At 33.7% G+C, this 15,835-nt stretch overlaps 1 protein-coding gene across 1 annotated transcript; it reads left to right on the forward strand.

Annotated features, from left to right (window-relative positions):
* Nucleotides 1-840: 840 nt before the first annotated feature.
* LOC128162574 (uncharacterized) lies at nt 841-9,589 on the forward strand. Its single transcript, XM_052825824.1, has 12 exons — nt 841-926; nt 1,565-1,671; nt 2,387-2,519; nt 3,138-3,258; nt 5,624-5,839; nt 6,009-6,130; nt 6,378-6,507; nt 6,676-6,752; nt 7,295-7,446; nt 7,773-8,069; nt 8,555-8,722; nt 9,284-9,589. The coding sequence occupies exons 1-12, from the start codon at nt 862-864 to the stop codon at nt 9,406-9,408; spliced, it is 1,713 nt and encodes a 570-aa protein (XP_052681784.1). The 5' UTR covers nt 841-861; the 3' UTR covers nt 9,409-9,589.
* Nucleotides 9,590-15,835: the final 6,246 nt, after the last annotated feature.

Raw genomic sequence — 15,835 nt, forward strand, 5'->3', positions numbered from 1 at the left:
TTAAAATTATCTACTTTGATATAGTTGTTTGATTTTCCCGGTTAGTAGTAATTCTTAAAATTTTGGGGTCTTATTTTACATAATATGCCGTTGTTTCAATTTTCTACAATTCTGAAGGCCGGGATTGAGTAAAATTTAGACAAAGTATCAGACAATTGCAAAAAAGCCGAATTAACATAGATTGTAACAAATAATTCAAACTCATAAATTTTGAAAGCATATTCGAGGAAATCCAGGACAATTACACTTTCAAGACTCCGTCTTTCAGTACTCTCAGTACTTTGATTGCATATAGTTTTCAATATCAGAACTACACTGTACTTATATTATATTATGATGAAACAACACATTTCACCTAATATATCATCGTCAGTAGTAAAGGTTTCATTCATTGTTTTTGGTTAGTAAATATATTCTGAGTTTGGTGCTTGTTCCAAACGTAAAAAGAACTTTGTGTTTTCTTCCCCGCAATTTGTCCATTAAGTACGAGATCTTTTTGAGTACATCTTGTTCTACTATCGTATAATTCTCCTAAGGTAGAATACTACACCAAAGTTTTATCCCAGAGATCGTTAAAGAATCATTTCTTTAACATGATTTCGTTGTGTAAAAATGGATATGCGATTAATTATTTTGTACCACTTTCTTTTTTCTTTTTTAAAATAAAAGGATATCCCTATACATCCATAACAACAGTGTATATACAGTGTATTGTTACTTATTAGGTTTGTTACTGATCAATCTACAAAAACCAACTTAGTATTTAGAACAATACCATGACGTCATAATTATGGATGACGTCACAGAAATATTCGTCACAAGTATAAGTCATCACAAAAAATTAATGTGTTGATAGTAGCCATGGCTGATACTACTGACTTTTATTTAGTGGAAGAAGGAATCAAGCGGAACAGAGATTCCATACGGTAAGCAGTGTCATTGTTCCGAGTTAATGCTCAATGCAGTCCAAGACTTGACGCGGTAAAAAGACTTGATACGGATTAACCTTCAAAAGGACTATACGGCATTTATAGAAACAATACTTCAAATGATGATTAGAAACAAATACTTGATACGTGACAACTTGCTCGGTACGATAAAAACAATGACTAGGGTATAATTACGGTCTTAAGTAGATAAGTTATTCTTGATATTTAGAAAAAAAATTGCAGAGTTTTAAAGATCGTGTAGGAATGTTTATGTACTTAGGTGAGAGTACTTCCTATAAATATTTTTAGGACGGACTGTTCCTATGGAAAAATTTAAGTTTTCTATCGGATTGTATATGTTGTTCAAAAGTAGTAGTTAAAAATTACAAATACATTACATCTGGTATAAATCTCCCTTAGGAATTATCTTTTTAATATAGGATAATATTTTTCGAAGGTGAATATCTGGTGAATCACTTTAAAAACAAAGTATGCATGCATATATAGTCCCCCCCCCCCCCCCCCTGAAAATACATCATAAATGGGTGCAAACACGCTGCTATCGTTACACTGTTATTATGTTCTATGTATACCTTATATTACATGTACTAGATACCTGATCTATTATTGTTCAGCCTCCAGGAGGAGATTGGATTGATGATATGGAATCGTGCACACGCAGAGCTGAGCTATTTACAAGAAATAGAAAGCTGGAAGGACAGAGTGGCGAGTGCAGGCACAGGTATCTTAGATGTTTGGAACTGTTTTTAATTTTGTCCAATACCATATATCAGAATAACGAAAATAAATATACTAAACTTCAATTTTTCTTGATAAAAGCATGGTCAATTAATTACATGCATTTTAAATTACTTTTGAACCTATACACGACTATGATCAACCACATTAAATGCTCTAATTTTGACCCATGTTCATGCAAGGGGTTGAACATGTCTTAAATGAACGCCATTTGAACATACACAAGATACAGTTTTCTCGTTGTCAAACCAATTATTGGAAACAATGATGGCTAATAAAAAAAGGTAATAAAAAAATCAATGCGAGTTTTCATTCATACACGTAAGAAATATACATGTACAGTCTTAAAAATTCAAGTTTGCTAATACATGTGCGGATCCATAATTTTTTCCGGAGGGGGGGGGGGGGGGTTGGGGTTCGAAGATAATTCTATTTGCCGGAGGAAGGGGGGCGAGGCATATTTTTGGTAGATTTATTATATGAATTTTTCCAGGGGGGGGGGGACACTGGGTTCGCGGATCCCCTTCCTCGACCCCCTCTAGATCCGCGCATGTTAATACTTTTATCTCGATGTTTATATAAAAAAGCCTAAACTTGTTACAGAAAGTCTATTGTATTCACTGCAGTAACAGTGATAGTTTTTTTTTATAATATCATACAAGTTTCAGTAAGGGTATGTCTTTTTTTTTTCTTTTCAGATAGAGATGGCAAGAGCGTGTTTGATTTTGTGAAACCTGCTCTGATAGGCGAGGCCGATCGTGCCGCTGAAATCCACAAGAACATTTACGACAAGTTGATGTCAAGCAAAGGCCCCTACCAAAACATCCTCAAGTCAGTGTCAAAAATTTCTCTCTCTCTCTCTCTCTCTCTCTCTCTCTCTCTCTCTCTCTCTCTCTCTCTCTCTCTCTCTCTGAGGAAATCTATTTCACTGCATAATTAATAATATGAGGTTCAAGGAACTGAAATCTGTCATTGTTATCCCATTTTTAAACTCATTGTAAACCCTCATCTGCCAAATATATAAAAAAAGGAAAATTTCCCACTCTCTTAAAATAATAGACAGTACGATAATGAAACAGGTCCATTAAATGTATTGGTTGATTGTTTCGTATCACTATGGAGGACTGAGAAACTGAGTGTAAAGAAATATCCTTGTTTTCAATATAACTAACAGCTGGAAAATACATGTGTATCTTGTTTGCATCCAAAAATTTAACCACTTTCTTTAAAAAAAAATCTAAAAATAGAAACGAGATGAAGTAACTAAGATCGAACTAGTTTCAGTCTCTTATTTCTGAAATCATATTTCAAAATATGTGCTTCTACAGTATAGATACCTTTTGGGTGAATCAAATGTCGAGCTACGTTTTTTAACGTTGGAGCTCTTTGGATTATCGCGCTTGCACAGTTACCGATGTAACTGTAAGTGTAATTTCTTACAATTTACAGGCATACCAGGCAGGAACAAGAAAAGAACAGAAGATCGAAATTGAAAGACATCGAAGAAGAGTTTCAGATCTGCAATGAACGACGCAAAGAGCTTGAGCAACTGGTTCAGAAACAAAAGCAGGCAAGTTGAACAGAGGCCTTCATTGCTGCCACATTTGAGAGAGAGAGAGAGAGAGAGAGAGAGAGAGAGAGAGAGAGAGAGAGAGAGAGAGAGAGAGAGAGAGAGAGTTTTTCGTTCGTTTGTAAGGTGTTTATAACATAGGACCAAGGATGATGTCATTAACTTCAAAATTGTTACGTTAATAGAAAACACCCTGTTTGATTTTCTGGTGAAATTTCAATTATTTATCTTTTTTTTTTTTACAAGGAAGTAAGAGTAAATGTCTTAATAATTTCCGAAAGGCCCTCGTATCTGATAATTTAACAAAACTTCATTCCAAAGGTATTGAATGGTATCCCTTTTAAAACAGGTTCAATTCTTGGATTATTTTGATTTGAACTAGTGTTTGCATATCAAAATATTCAAATAGCATCACTTTTTAGAACTCACCGAGTGAGTCTGTATTCCATCATTTTCTAGTCTAAGGTTTAATAGAAAACAAACCAATTTTAGTTAAGAAATATACGAAGTGATACTAGTAACCCACTGTTAATTAGTAATATCATTTTGTATCCCGACAATTGAACGTTTTAAGAAAATAAAAGAAGTCCGTAACTTCATGGTACGGGTAAAGTGGTAAGCTAGTGATAGCTTTTAAATTTAACGCTTTGATGTGAATGAAATGGCTTCATTGGTATGAGCACCAGACAGAAATTGACTTTTTAGGTGACCTGAGTAAACTCAGGTGACCTATTGCTATCCGTTTTCATCCGTCGTCGTGCGTCGTGCGTTTACAATTTTACATTTTTAACTTCTTCTTAAAAACTACAAGGCTGATTGTTACCATTTTTAATGTGAGGAATCTCTATGGTAAGAGGAATCTAAATTGTGAAATTCATGGCTCTACCACCCCCGGCGCGCCACAGGTGGGGCCTAATGTGCCAAAAAAAAGAAGCCAAATTTTCAAAAATCCTCTTCTCTTCTTCTACATGTGAAGAAAAAACTGGTTGCATAGTTATGATGTCCATGAATCCCTCTATCAAAATTGTGAAATTCATGGCCCTGGGTCAGGGTTTCTGGCTCTAGGGTGGGGCAAATATGACCATATTAATAGTAAAAATGTATTAAATCTTAGAAAATCTTCATCTCTACTCCCATAATATCATATATATGTTAAAAACTAAATGCATAATTATGATTTCCATGAAGCCCTCTACCAAAATTGTGAAATTCATGACCCCTGTGTCAGGGGTTCAGACTCTAAGGTGAGGCCAATATAGCAATATAGTAAAAATGTATTAAATCTTAGAAAATCTTCTTCTTTACTCCCAAACATGTGGGCAAAAAACTGAATATATGGTTATAATGTCCACTAACTCCTCTACCAAAATTGTGAAATTTATGACCCCTGTGTCAGGGGTTCAGGCTTTAGGGTGGGGCCAATATGACCATATAGTAAAAATGTATTGAATCTTAAAAAATCTTCTTCTTTACTCCTAAACATACGGGCAAAAAACTGAATACATGGTTATGATGTCCACTAACTCCTCTACCTAAATTGTGAAATTCATGGCCCCTGGGTCAGGGGTTCAGGCTTTAGGGGGGGGGGGGAATGGCAATATAGTGTTTATGCATATACTGTTTTAAAAACTTCTCTATTCTCACACATCTGTATGAAAAACTGACTTCATAATTATGATTACCAGGAATTCCTCTGCTAAAATTTTAAATGTCATGTCCCCTGGAGTATGGGTTTTTGCTCTAGGGTAGGGCCAAAATGGATTTAAAGGTGTTCATGCATATAATGTTCAAAAATTATCTTCTTTACTCCCACACACCTGAAAGGAAAACTGAATTCATGATTTTGTAGACCAGATCTTTAAGTTTTTCGCCAAAATTATAGGTTTCATAGTTTCAGGCAGGGAGGTGGTCGTCATTACAAATTTATAGTTTTTTAATCTAGAATGAAACCCAATTAAATGAATATCTGAGACTCCTCAACAAGTTTATGTATAGGTCATATGCTACTCAGGTGACCGTTAAGGCTTATTGGCCTCTCGATGCAATGATTTTTTTTTGTTTTTCTTCGTGTTTGTTAATTTTTTTAAACTGACTGTACAATCATGTAATTAGAGATTGTGCTTTTGCAAATTGTATAGTATTATTGAAATAGATTTTAATAGAAATTTTTTAAATTTTCATTGTATTTTACCATTGAACCAGAATATGCGCCATCTTATTCATCCATCTTTTTTTAACTCCTGTAATAAAGAGTGATGTTCTAGTTATACAGAATTCTTTATCTCCTCCTGAGTACTTGTCTTCAATTTTTCTATAGAAATTTTCTATGTGAAACGCCTGTTGATATTTTTTCATTTTTTTTCAGTCATTGGAAAGTCAAACTTTCCGTTTAAGTGATTTGGAGACGAAGCTTTCCAAAAGAAGCAGAATTGCGGATGGCAGACGATCTGCAAGGGGGATGCGCAAACTCGACTCCATTAATGCGCAAGTTTCTCATTTGCGGAAACGAATTGAAACAACCTCTTCAAGTTATATGAATGATGAAACGGAACTGCAGTCTTTAATTGGCAATAAAAAGAAGGTTATTATTGGTTTTTTAAAATTATTATTTTATTGTTATTAATAATCAATTGATTGTAGCTTATACTGTGATTTTTTTTATGTGTATCACTGTCCAATGCAAAATATCTACATTTTTAAGATTTAACTGATAACAATTCAATTTTGAGATGTACATGTACATGTATCAGGTAATGAAGAAGATGTTTCAAGACTTGAAGGAACTGGACCAAGAGAGACTGTCGGTGACGAAGGAAGTGATTCAGCAATACGTCAAGCAAATCAGCCCGCCCTATGATCTAATTCGTGAAAGGTAAAACACAAATGGACGAACATTTATATTTTTATAAGTAATAAGATTGTAGCGTAAACTATCAGTAACGTTTTACATTGTGTACTGATTCCATGTCGATAACATTTGAAAGCAAAAAAGACGGGAATATTTTACCTCGGACAAAAGATGAATTTTATGATTTATTTTTAAAACATTGAAAAACAATTACGTAATTTTTTTTTTTTTTTTATAAAATGGTACATATGAATTGGGAAATATTATTCAGATCCCGCGAGGTTGCAGAGTCCATTAAAGCCTTACAAACCGTTGATCTAAAGGAAGTGCACGAACAAAACTGGAAAATTGCAGAAGATCGAGCCAGACTGAAGAAAGCAGGGCTCACCATGGGGTTTGATGTAAGTAAATTATCAAGGAGTGATATCGGTATTTCTCTTCTTTAGTTCTGAATGATATTTTTGGAAAAATAGAGTTAATTCTGTAGAATTTTGAAACTGCTTTTGCTTTTTATTAGCTTAAAGACGTTGCTATGAAATTTGATAGATTGCTTTTAATTGGTATTGTAGATGTTCTTGGTCACCAATCCTTCCCTGCAAACTGAAAACACAAAACTTGCAGACCTAGAAAATGGGGTCACGAACAGGTAATATTCTTAGGGTCGATAATTCCTTAACACTATGCAGATTTAACAAAAGTATTTCAATTAAATGACTCTTCTAAATAATCTGAATTCTGTTGTTAAATGAATTAAATCTTCATTGATTGAAAATGGCTAAATGTTAACCCTAATTCAGCTTGTCAATATAGCTGTATGATCAAAATTGGATTTGTTAAGAAATAGGATGTAACATTATCAATATGAATTTTGGCATATCATAAAATATTTAATATTTGATGTACAGCAAATAAATACAATGGGTTGATTATTAATTGAACTACATATTCGCCATCGTTTTATTTCCGTCCCTTTTTGCACAAGTTGTCAGCGTACTTCTAAGCCTGGGCAAATTTAAATGTCTCAAATTATTTCCATTTTAACACAACTGTGTCTGGACGAATTCAAGACAGGACCAGTAATGGGGCGAAAATAAGATAGCCCGAAAATAACCCTTGTATACAGTAGTCTACGATATGATATTCTTCGGGTTACACAATGTAACTCGCTTCTTTTTTGTGAATCACCAGTAAAAGAAAAGCTAGCAATGAGAAAAATCCATGCCGTGAGCAGAAGGAGCCGCCCACCAAAATTGAGAATGCCCGAATCATGGCAACATGTCCATCTACCTCAAACACCAAAGGAAAACACACCATGAAGGGTCCGTCAATGCTTGTCACGGGTGAGGTTCTTTTCCGTCCCTAAATATGCATTTACCCCTCAGGTCCAGGGGCTTGCACCATATAGCATTCTAAGATTTTGACTTAAAGATAGTCATAAAAATCCTAGGACCCGCCTAAGTCCTATATAACTTATATCTTATGTCTTATACCGTTCCACTTAAGCTGATGGAAAATAGCATCGTGTGACCACACATTAAAGACTTGATTAATTAAGTACCCCATATGTTAAGAGCTAGCCCCACGACAAAGAATTGTTGCCGTTTGATATGAGATGGTTTGCCGCTGTTCTACACCGTGATTGACTCTTTTAGTGTTTTATTTTTAGAGTTGCCTGATAACGATGATGACATTGAGACGATCGAGCTGCCCCCCGACAACCGGCCCCGACTCCCGGCACCTTTCGCCGTCAAGGAGTTCCTTGTCCACCAAGAACCACTAGGATCAAACCAAACGGAAGACAAGCGATTCACCGGCAAGCTGGAGCAGGAAGACTCCTTGGATGAAGACAGCGATGAAAGTAGCACCGGCGATGCGAGCGCAGCGATGCTGAATGATGAAAGTGGCAATGAAGACGAGGGTTTCGATGACTCAGCCTACTCAGGAAATCGTGTCATAGAGTTTGGTAAATGTAGCTAGGCTTTCAGTTTAAAAACTTGCTGTTTGACACAAATTCTAGCTGAAGGACTCTAACTCACCGCGAAATTACCATTCAACAGAATGGTGTATGCCAATTTTATCAAAGAAATACAATAAAAAAATGCAATCTTTTTTACGTTATAAATTTATTTCAATATTTGCTAAATATAGATTATTATGTATCAAAACAAATTTTCTACTTTCTAGTTTTTGCTCGTAAATTTTATCCTTGGCGTTACGCCAAGGATAAAATTTTCTACTTTCTAGTTTTTGCTCGTAAATTTCATCCTTGGCGTAACGCCCACCAACATATTTCGCAGTTTGGTGTAGAAAAAAGGATCCGTGTCAACTTTTAAATAAGATGTGTACATAAGAACATGTGTATGGTTTTCAGATAAATAAAATCCTTGCTTGCAATCTCATTTTTGAAGTTGACAAATAACTGGAAGAACTTTTTGAATTTGTTTCTAGATCCCCAGACTGTCCGCCTCAAGTACTCTCGCACGAATACTCTCCCCGAGCCACATCCCACCTTACCTAACACGGTAGATGGCGACATAGGCACCGTGAGGGACATCCGGGTGATTGCCAACCAAGACTACAAGGCCCGCAACTGCAACGAACTCACTCTCAAGAAGGGTAGATAATCCGGTGTTTCGACTCTTTGCATATTTTTATTAAATTAATGTATATACAGAGGCTGCAAACATACGATAGATAGTATTTCGTCATTCCTATTTGATGCAATACGTCATCTTCATATTCCTATCCGGTTTGATGTAATATCTATACAATAGAACTACTTCACAAGACCTTGGACTTTCAGTAGAACGAAGCTATCTATTTCTTGCGTAAAAACAAGTTAAAAATGACGCGGTTTCAAGCGAAATATATGCACCGATTGCGCAAGTCTTAGCTCAAAAGCCAGACAAATCTTGTTGATTTTAAAGAGCCATGGCTAATTGGCCAGCAGTGAAATAGACAGGCCTACGTCACATTGCTGTATGACACAACTACCGAAAGTCCAAGCTCTTGTTAAAATGGTTCTATATATGTTACCGGCCTCTGTGATTTGTTACAATGATTTTTATGAAATACTGACCGATCGTGAGCTTAAATTTTTATATATTCCTTGATCAACATGTTGTCAAATAATGAATTTTTCAAAATGGTCTTTTTGCAATTTTTTTTATTGATTAGGGCAAGTTATTAAGCAGAAGATAGGAGAGAATGAGGAGGGGTTCGCCTATGGATGGACGCGAGAAAGCAAGCTGTCCTCAAAGCAATATGGCTGGTACCCTATCAACATAGTGTCATACAAGTGACACCCTCATCCCACAAATACCATCCTAAATGCAGCACAATCTACCATAAATATTTATGAATAAATATTTTTATGATATTACAAATTTACATATGAAAATATATATGATATAATTATATTTCATCTGTAATAAGAAGATATTTTTTGTAAATTTTTAAAAAATATATCAGATGAGATCTGTGTTTTGTATAAATTAAACAATGTGTTTTGTACTTTTCTTCTGATTTCGGTGATATATGCATCCGAGTGTATACAAAATTTATTTCACAAATGTATTAAGAAATTTTAAAAATAGAAAAAGAAAATCACAGTTTTGAAAAAAAAATTATGAAATATTTGGGAAATGGTCCTGTCAATAATGTTATTAGAAGTTATGTTATGATTATGTCAATCATTTGATTTCTCGGGTTAATTTCAACAACAGAATAAAAAAAAATGATGTCATTCAACGAATAAAAATGAAATCAAAGTACGTGAAGGTAGAATTGGAACCCGATGAACAAAACTAGAAAAACAGATTGTTTATCTTTAAAGATATTTATTTTTAAAAGTGTAATTATGAGAGTTTTAATGACTTTAGCATACCAGAGTTAAGTAATATTTTATTTCAAAATGAATTAATTTGGAGGACAATATAGTTTAAGAATGATACTATTGCAGCGCTATTTAAATCCAGGAACGTACATTTTTGGACAAAATCGGAAGTCATTAATTGATATACATGCATATACACAAAATTGTCAACGTATACACAGTTATACCAGATATTAAAACCTGACAAGCGGTGACAGAACTATGCAACCATAGTTTTACAACTTCTCTACAGAGTTACTTCTGAGAAACGGGAATATTCTGACTTTGTTTTATGTTCTTGCAATTTACCCGTGAATGCAAATTGCTATCATTTGCTCTCACAGTATGCAGCTCGGCCATTCCAACAAAGGGATTTATACAGTGTTCAACTACAGTCTTGTACAGAGTTGACCCATGAGTAGATCGATTGTAACGTGGACGGTTTGTAACCTACTCTAGACCCAAGACCATAAACTTTAATATACTGATAAAAGCTTTTGAATTCTAAATATAATAAATCATTTTGATAAAATTATAAACTTAAATCCCATCGAACCGAAATCTTTTGTTAAGATCCTTGGTTAGTGACACTTAAAGAAAAAAATAATACATGCACTTATAGAACCATTTTAACAAGACTTTGGACTTTCATTAGGGCGTAACTATCTATTTCTTGCGTCAAAACAAGTTAAAAATGACGCGGTTTCATGCGAAATATGCACCAATTGCATAGTCTTAGCTCAAAAGCCAGACAAATCTTGTTGATTTCAAAGAGCAGTGGCTATGTGGCTAGCAGTGAAATACAAATGCATGCCTACGCCACATTGCTGTTTGACACAACTACCCAAAGTACAAGCACTTGTTAAAATGGTTCTAACACAAAACCCATGTCAAATAGGGAGATTTTTCTATAATTTCGCAAGCAAGTAAATATTCATTTTAGGTCTTACGAAGAATGACATGTTAAAGGTAAAATACTAGTACTTCTTTTCATTTTTAAACAAAATGTATTTTCTACAGTGACAAATAGGTTGCAAAGTCATATATAGGGAGGATATCTATTTTTATCTTGGTCTTAACAATAATTGAAATTTACTATATTCAGAATGAACACCAATGCAAAAGTCGAACGGGAAAGAAGTACACGTGTATTAGTTAACCCAGTAGTTAAAAAAAATGATACCGGTATATTGATTCATTTGATTACTTATAGTAAGCATCTTTTTGATATTTAATGAATATGTACCTCAATTTTCTTAAAATGTCGTTGGTATGTTGCAGTGTAGGTATACTTGTTGACAATGCTCATATTTTTTTGTTTTCATTTTCTAACGTTTTTTCGATGACATTTGATTTCTTGATTCATTCAACCTCTAAAGTCCATATTTTTCAAAATGCTTTTAAAGATTCAAGACCTAACGCATAAGGAATAAGGTAAGGACTGGTGTTCAGGAATTCCCTTTTAGTGTTTCTTGTCTACGTAACAAGGGGAATGGTGTTCTCTGAAACTACACCCCAATGTTTTTGTCAGAATTGAATTATTGCTCTGCTGTATTTAAAGTACACCAACAGCTTACCTAGGGGAAACTATGTTGTACCAATTACAAAGATGACCTATATTTGTCACAATTTTGAATGAAGTGAAACCAAATGAATCAAATCTAAGAGTACGTAGCCTAGTTATTTTTAACGAGGGTTAAAAAAAAAAAGAGAATGAATTAAATCCGTTTGGTAAGTACACCTCGTTGTTTTCTGAGCTTAAAACATGACGTTGATATTCAGCTCTATCCAGTGGTAGCGTTTGGTCTGAGGATGAACACCACGACAGACATGTTGTGTTTGACGTGCATGACGTCACTGCCCCAGTCACCATCAGGTGCTCGCCTGACATCACTCACGTTTAGACTTTAACCAGCACATACCATAGATAGATATCATCTGTCTGACATATTGAAAATTAATGGCCCTCTGAGCAAAACGTTTAATTATGTTTTATTGGAGTATCTATATTACGCTTTCAATTCGACCACACACTATCTCAATGTATATTGATTTTTCACATGGCTTTTTAAAGATATACCGATTGCATTCATCATTGTTTTGTTTTTATTATATATAGATACTTGTACATTTGGATACTAGTATTGTAAAACAGTTAATTGTGTGGTGAACTTATATATTTTTTTAATGATTAGAAACTCTTGTGAATCGAAATGGAAGTACTGGTCTGACTGGCTAGCGCTTCACCCTACTAAGTAAACGGGTAATGAAGATGGAGGGCTCCAGCCCGTAGTGGGCCTCTTTTTAACTTTTGGAGATTTCCAAGAAAAAACTATACATCTGTGACGCTAATATAAGCACTGTGGTATGCTTTGGAGTTTTTTCCTCAATATACTTGTTTTACAAAATTTATGTATGAATTATGGACTATAAGACGTTACATATGTTACATATGGCAATGATTTAACAAGATTTGCTTTGTTTGTGTAGTTGTGTATTGATAATATTTGGTAATGAAAAAAATACCAGAGACTCTTATATAGGGTATATGGGGATCTCATTTAAAAATAAAATGTCCTAAATGCACAATAGAATCCTTGTCATATTATTTATGCTTTAGTCTTCAAGTTTCAAAGCAAAAATTTATAAGAAAGAATGAATAAATAACTATAAAAAAGAAGAACCAAATAAGAAATCAACGGGTTATGAGGAAGGAAAGGCACCCTTCTCTTTATAGAGCGGTCGACCTGTCGTTGGAATTCTTGTGTGACCTCCTCAGTATACCCGAATGTAATGAAGTGGCCAAACAGACAAAGTCCGAATAAATCGCTAAAATGTATGGTGCAAATGAAAAAAAAAACTCGTATGAAAAAGTCGTTGGTTAAGGTAGGTTAATCCTGGAGATATATTTGTTGGCGGGACTTTCAACAGAGTTGTTGACCTTTTAATCTAATTTTGTTTCGTTATTTTAAACCGTGAGCTCTACAAGACAAATTAAAGTGGTATTACCTGTCATAAGTACACGTCACATTAATCAATTTGATCCGTCCTCTATCATAGCATCAAATGACGAGGAAGGACCACTATGAAATGCCCACACGTAGTACTTAAGTTTTGTCAATTGTTTTTTGAAACATATTCCACACGTGTTATAATTGAATTGAATCCTGTCTTGCTTGCGGGTTGTTTCGACTTGAAACAGATATCAATTTGACAGCAAGGCATCATCATGCCATGAATTGAAATATCAGCATAAAAATTTAAAATTACATTTTATTATATTTTAGTTATGAGGTTTTTAGTTCTCCTAGTATGATTTCTGCGTGGTCAGTCATTTCCATAAGCAAAGCTTTTTTGAATTCACAGACTATGTATAAAGCATATTAGGTCAACTACAAACCATGTAACAAATATTTCCTACTACCGTGTAAAGTATCATCAAAAGCGTTAACAACATAAGGTAGTTTTGAGGCGTTACATTAAAATACAATTATACATTAATATGAAGTGTCATTACATCATAACTAATCAGACACGACTGTCTTTCATTTATTAAATATGAAGGTTTAACTATTAAGGATCTGACATCGATGCAGTTCCGTATTTCCTTCGCTTAATGTTCAAAACTAGCCATTCATGGTCAGTGTGCATTCTCTAATCAAAATGAGTATTTTAAGCGTCTCCAAAACAACGGAAAGAAATAGTATTTTATCTTTGACGTGTCACTCGTTGTAAGACCTACAATGCACATTGCGAAATTATAGAATCTCCCTATTAGACAAGATTTCTGTTTTATAGGTGTTTTAATTTTTGTCTTTCCTCGTCATTGATCAAGGAACTAATTTTATTGTAAGATTTTTGTTTTGTGCTTAAAGTTTACATTTTTAAAGTCAAAACTTCATATTTATTATATTTAGTACATGAATCATTTTCAAAATAATTTTCAAAAATAAAATAATACCTTCATAATTTTGTTTTCTTTCCATTATTTTTTTTTTTTATTTTTGCACATATTTTTAACTCTTCTATTTAAGTAACACATTATATTAAATAGCAAAAATAACTATATTTCAATTCACAGTGGTAAATTATGAAAACTTGAACTTTTCAAAACATTTTTGATTTCAAACGTTGACCTAAGCATGCCATTATAGATTTTGGTCTTGTATCTAGAGTGGATTGCTGACTGTCCATGTTACAGATGACCTTACAATGGACCAGCTCTGAACAAGACTCTAGGTGCAACCATATTGGATAAAATCACTTTAATGCAAACGTTAACATTTCAATTAACTGAATGGAAGAGATGAACCTTGTAAATGCAAATGATTTTAATTTTCTTTCCAATTAAATTTGATTTTAATATATGTACAATGTACGATCAAATATCATAATTACACTGGATATCTGAAAACTGCATGCACATTTCAGTTCTCCTGCGTTGGTGACAGACATAAAGTTTAATAACACAATTTGCTGCAGGTTTGATCAATATTTTCATAAAGTAAAATTACAACACTACACATTCAACTATATTTATCCTTTTGTTCTCAGAAACTTATTAAGCACATTAAACGACATATCTTTAAATTTTGGGGTGCTGGTAGTTCTCACTTGGACATGAACTGCGTATGCAATGCTCTCAGAATGCTCGTTTTAATTGCATTTGTTTTAAAAAATTTGCAAGGCAAAATATTCATGACAAATTGTCTTAATATGTGGAATTTTGGAAAAAGAACAAAACAATATTTAAGTTAATCTAGTCCGTCAGGTCACGTTTTCACTTCAAAGAAAATCCTTGCAACGATTTCGCATGGCGCCATGAAATTAATTAAAACTATGGGTACGGCAACACACAACAGTGACAGAGGAGAGATATATATACAGAGGAGAGTTACTGGGTCTCTGGCTTTGTATAAGTACTAAATTTAAGACTAAAAATGGGAACAATTATGATAAATAATAATATCTATTCGCATATAAAACAAATGTTGTGTTGTTTAAGAAAAATAAAGTACTGTGTTAATCACCTAGAAATTTGTTGGTGAATTTTGGAAAAGCGCAAACATGATATGATTTAAGATGCACTACAACACTATACAAGCGGGACACAGGTTAGGTTTAAGCGCCAGTTGCTAATCAACAAATCATGAGTTTGAAACTCGATTTTGTTATTATGATTATATACTCTATATTAAAAGAAAAACAAACACTTTTTTTTTTAAAGTTTTTTTTTTCAATTTACTATCATTTAATTTGTTGCTGAGGAATTCAACTAAAACGGCGATCCTGATATTTTTTACCTTTTTATTGCGTTATTCTGTTAAACATAAGAAAAATAGTGGATGATTATACATGTACCATGTACACTTTCCAAGATTAGTTAATAACTTGGTATTATCCTTTCTTTGTTATTCAAAATATTATTCGACTATAATCGATTCAGAAAAAATTGATAAATTCAGTGAAGTCATAGAATGATGCATATGAAGATCATGAATAACATAATCATATTATTCCTTTGCAACATTTGACAGCAACATAATAATTAGGATATAATTAACGAAGAATTATGGAGTGATGATTTCGGTCGGGGCGTGGTCAAATCCAATAAAGCCCGAAGGGCTTTATGATAGATTTGACCACGCTCCGACCGAAATTATAACCTCATTATGCTCAAAGAATGTTTCCTTATTACTTATATTTATATTTTTTCCAATTTGTACACTTTATAAAACAACATTATTTTAAACCGCTATTTTTATCAGTTTATGTAGCACATACTATGTATGTGCTACATACTACATACTACATACTACGCGGCGCAGCCAATACTGTTTTTTTGGTTATGCTAT

This window comes from Crassostrea angulata, chromosome 1 (genome assembly GCF_025612915.1).
Source record: "Crassostrea angulata isolate pt1a10 chromosome 1, ASM2561291v2, whole genome shotgun sequence".
Taxonomy (NCBI): Eukaryota; Metazoa; Mollusca; class Bivalvia; order Ostreida; family Ostreidae; genus Magallana; species Magallana angulata.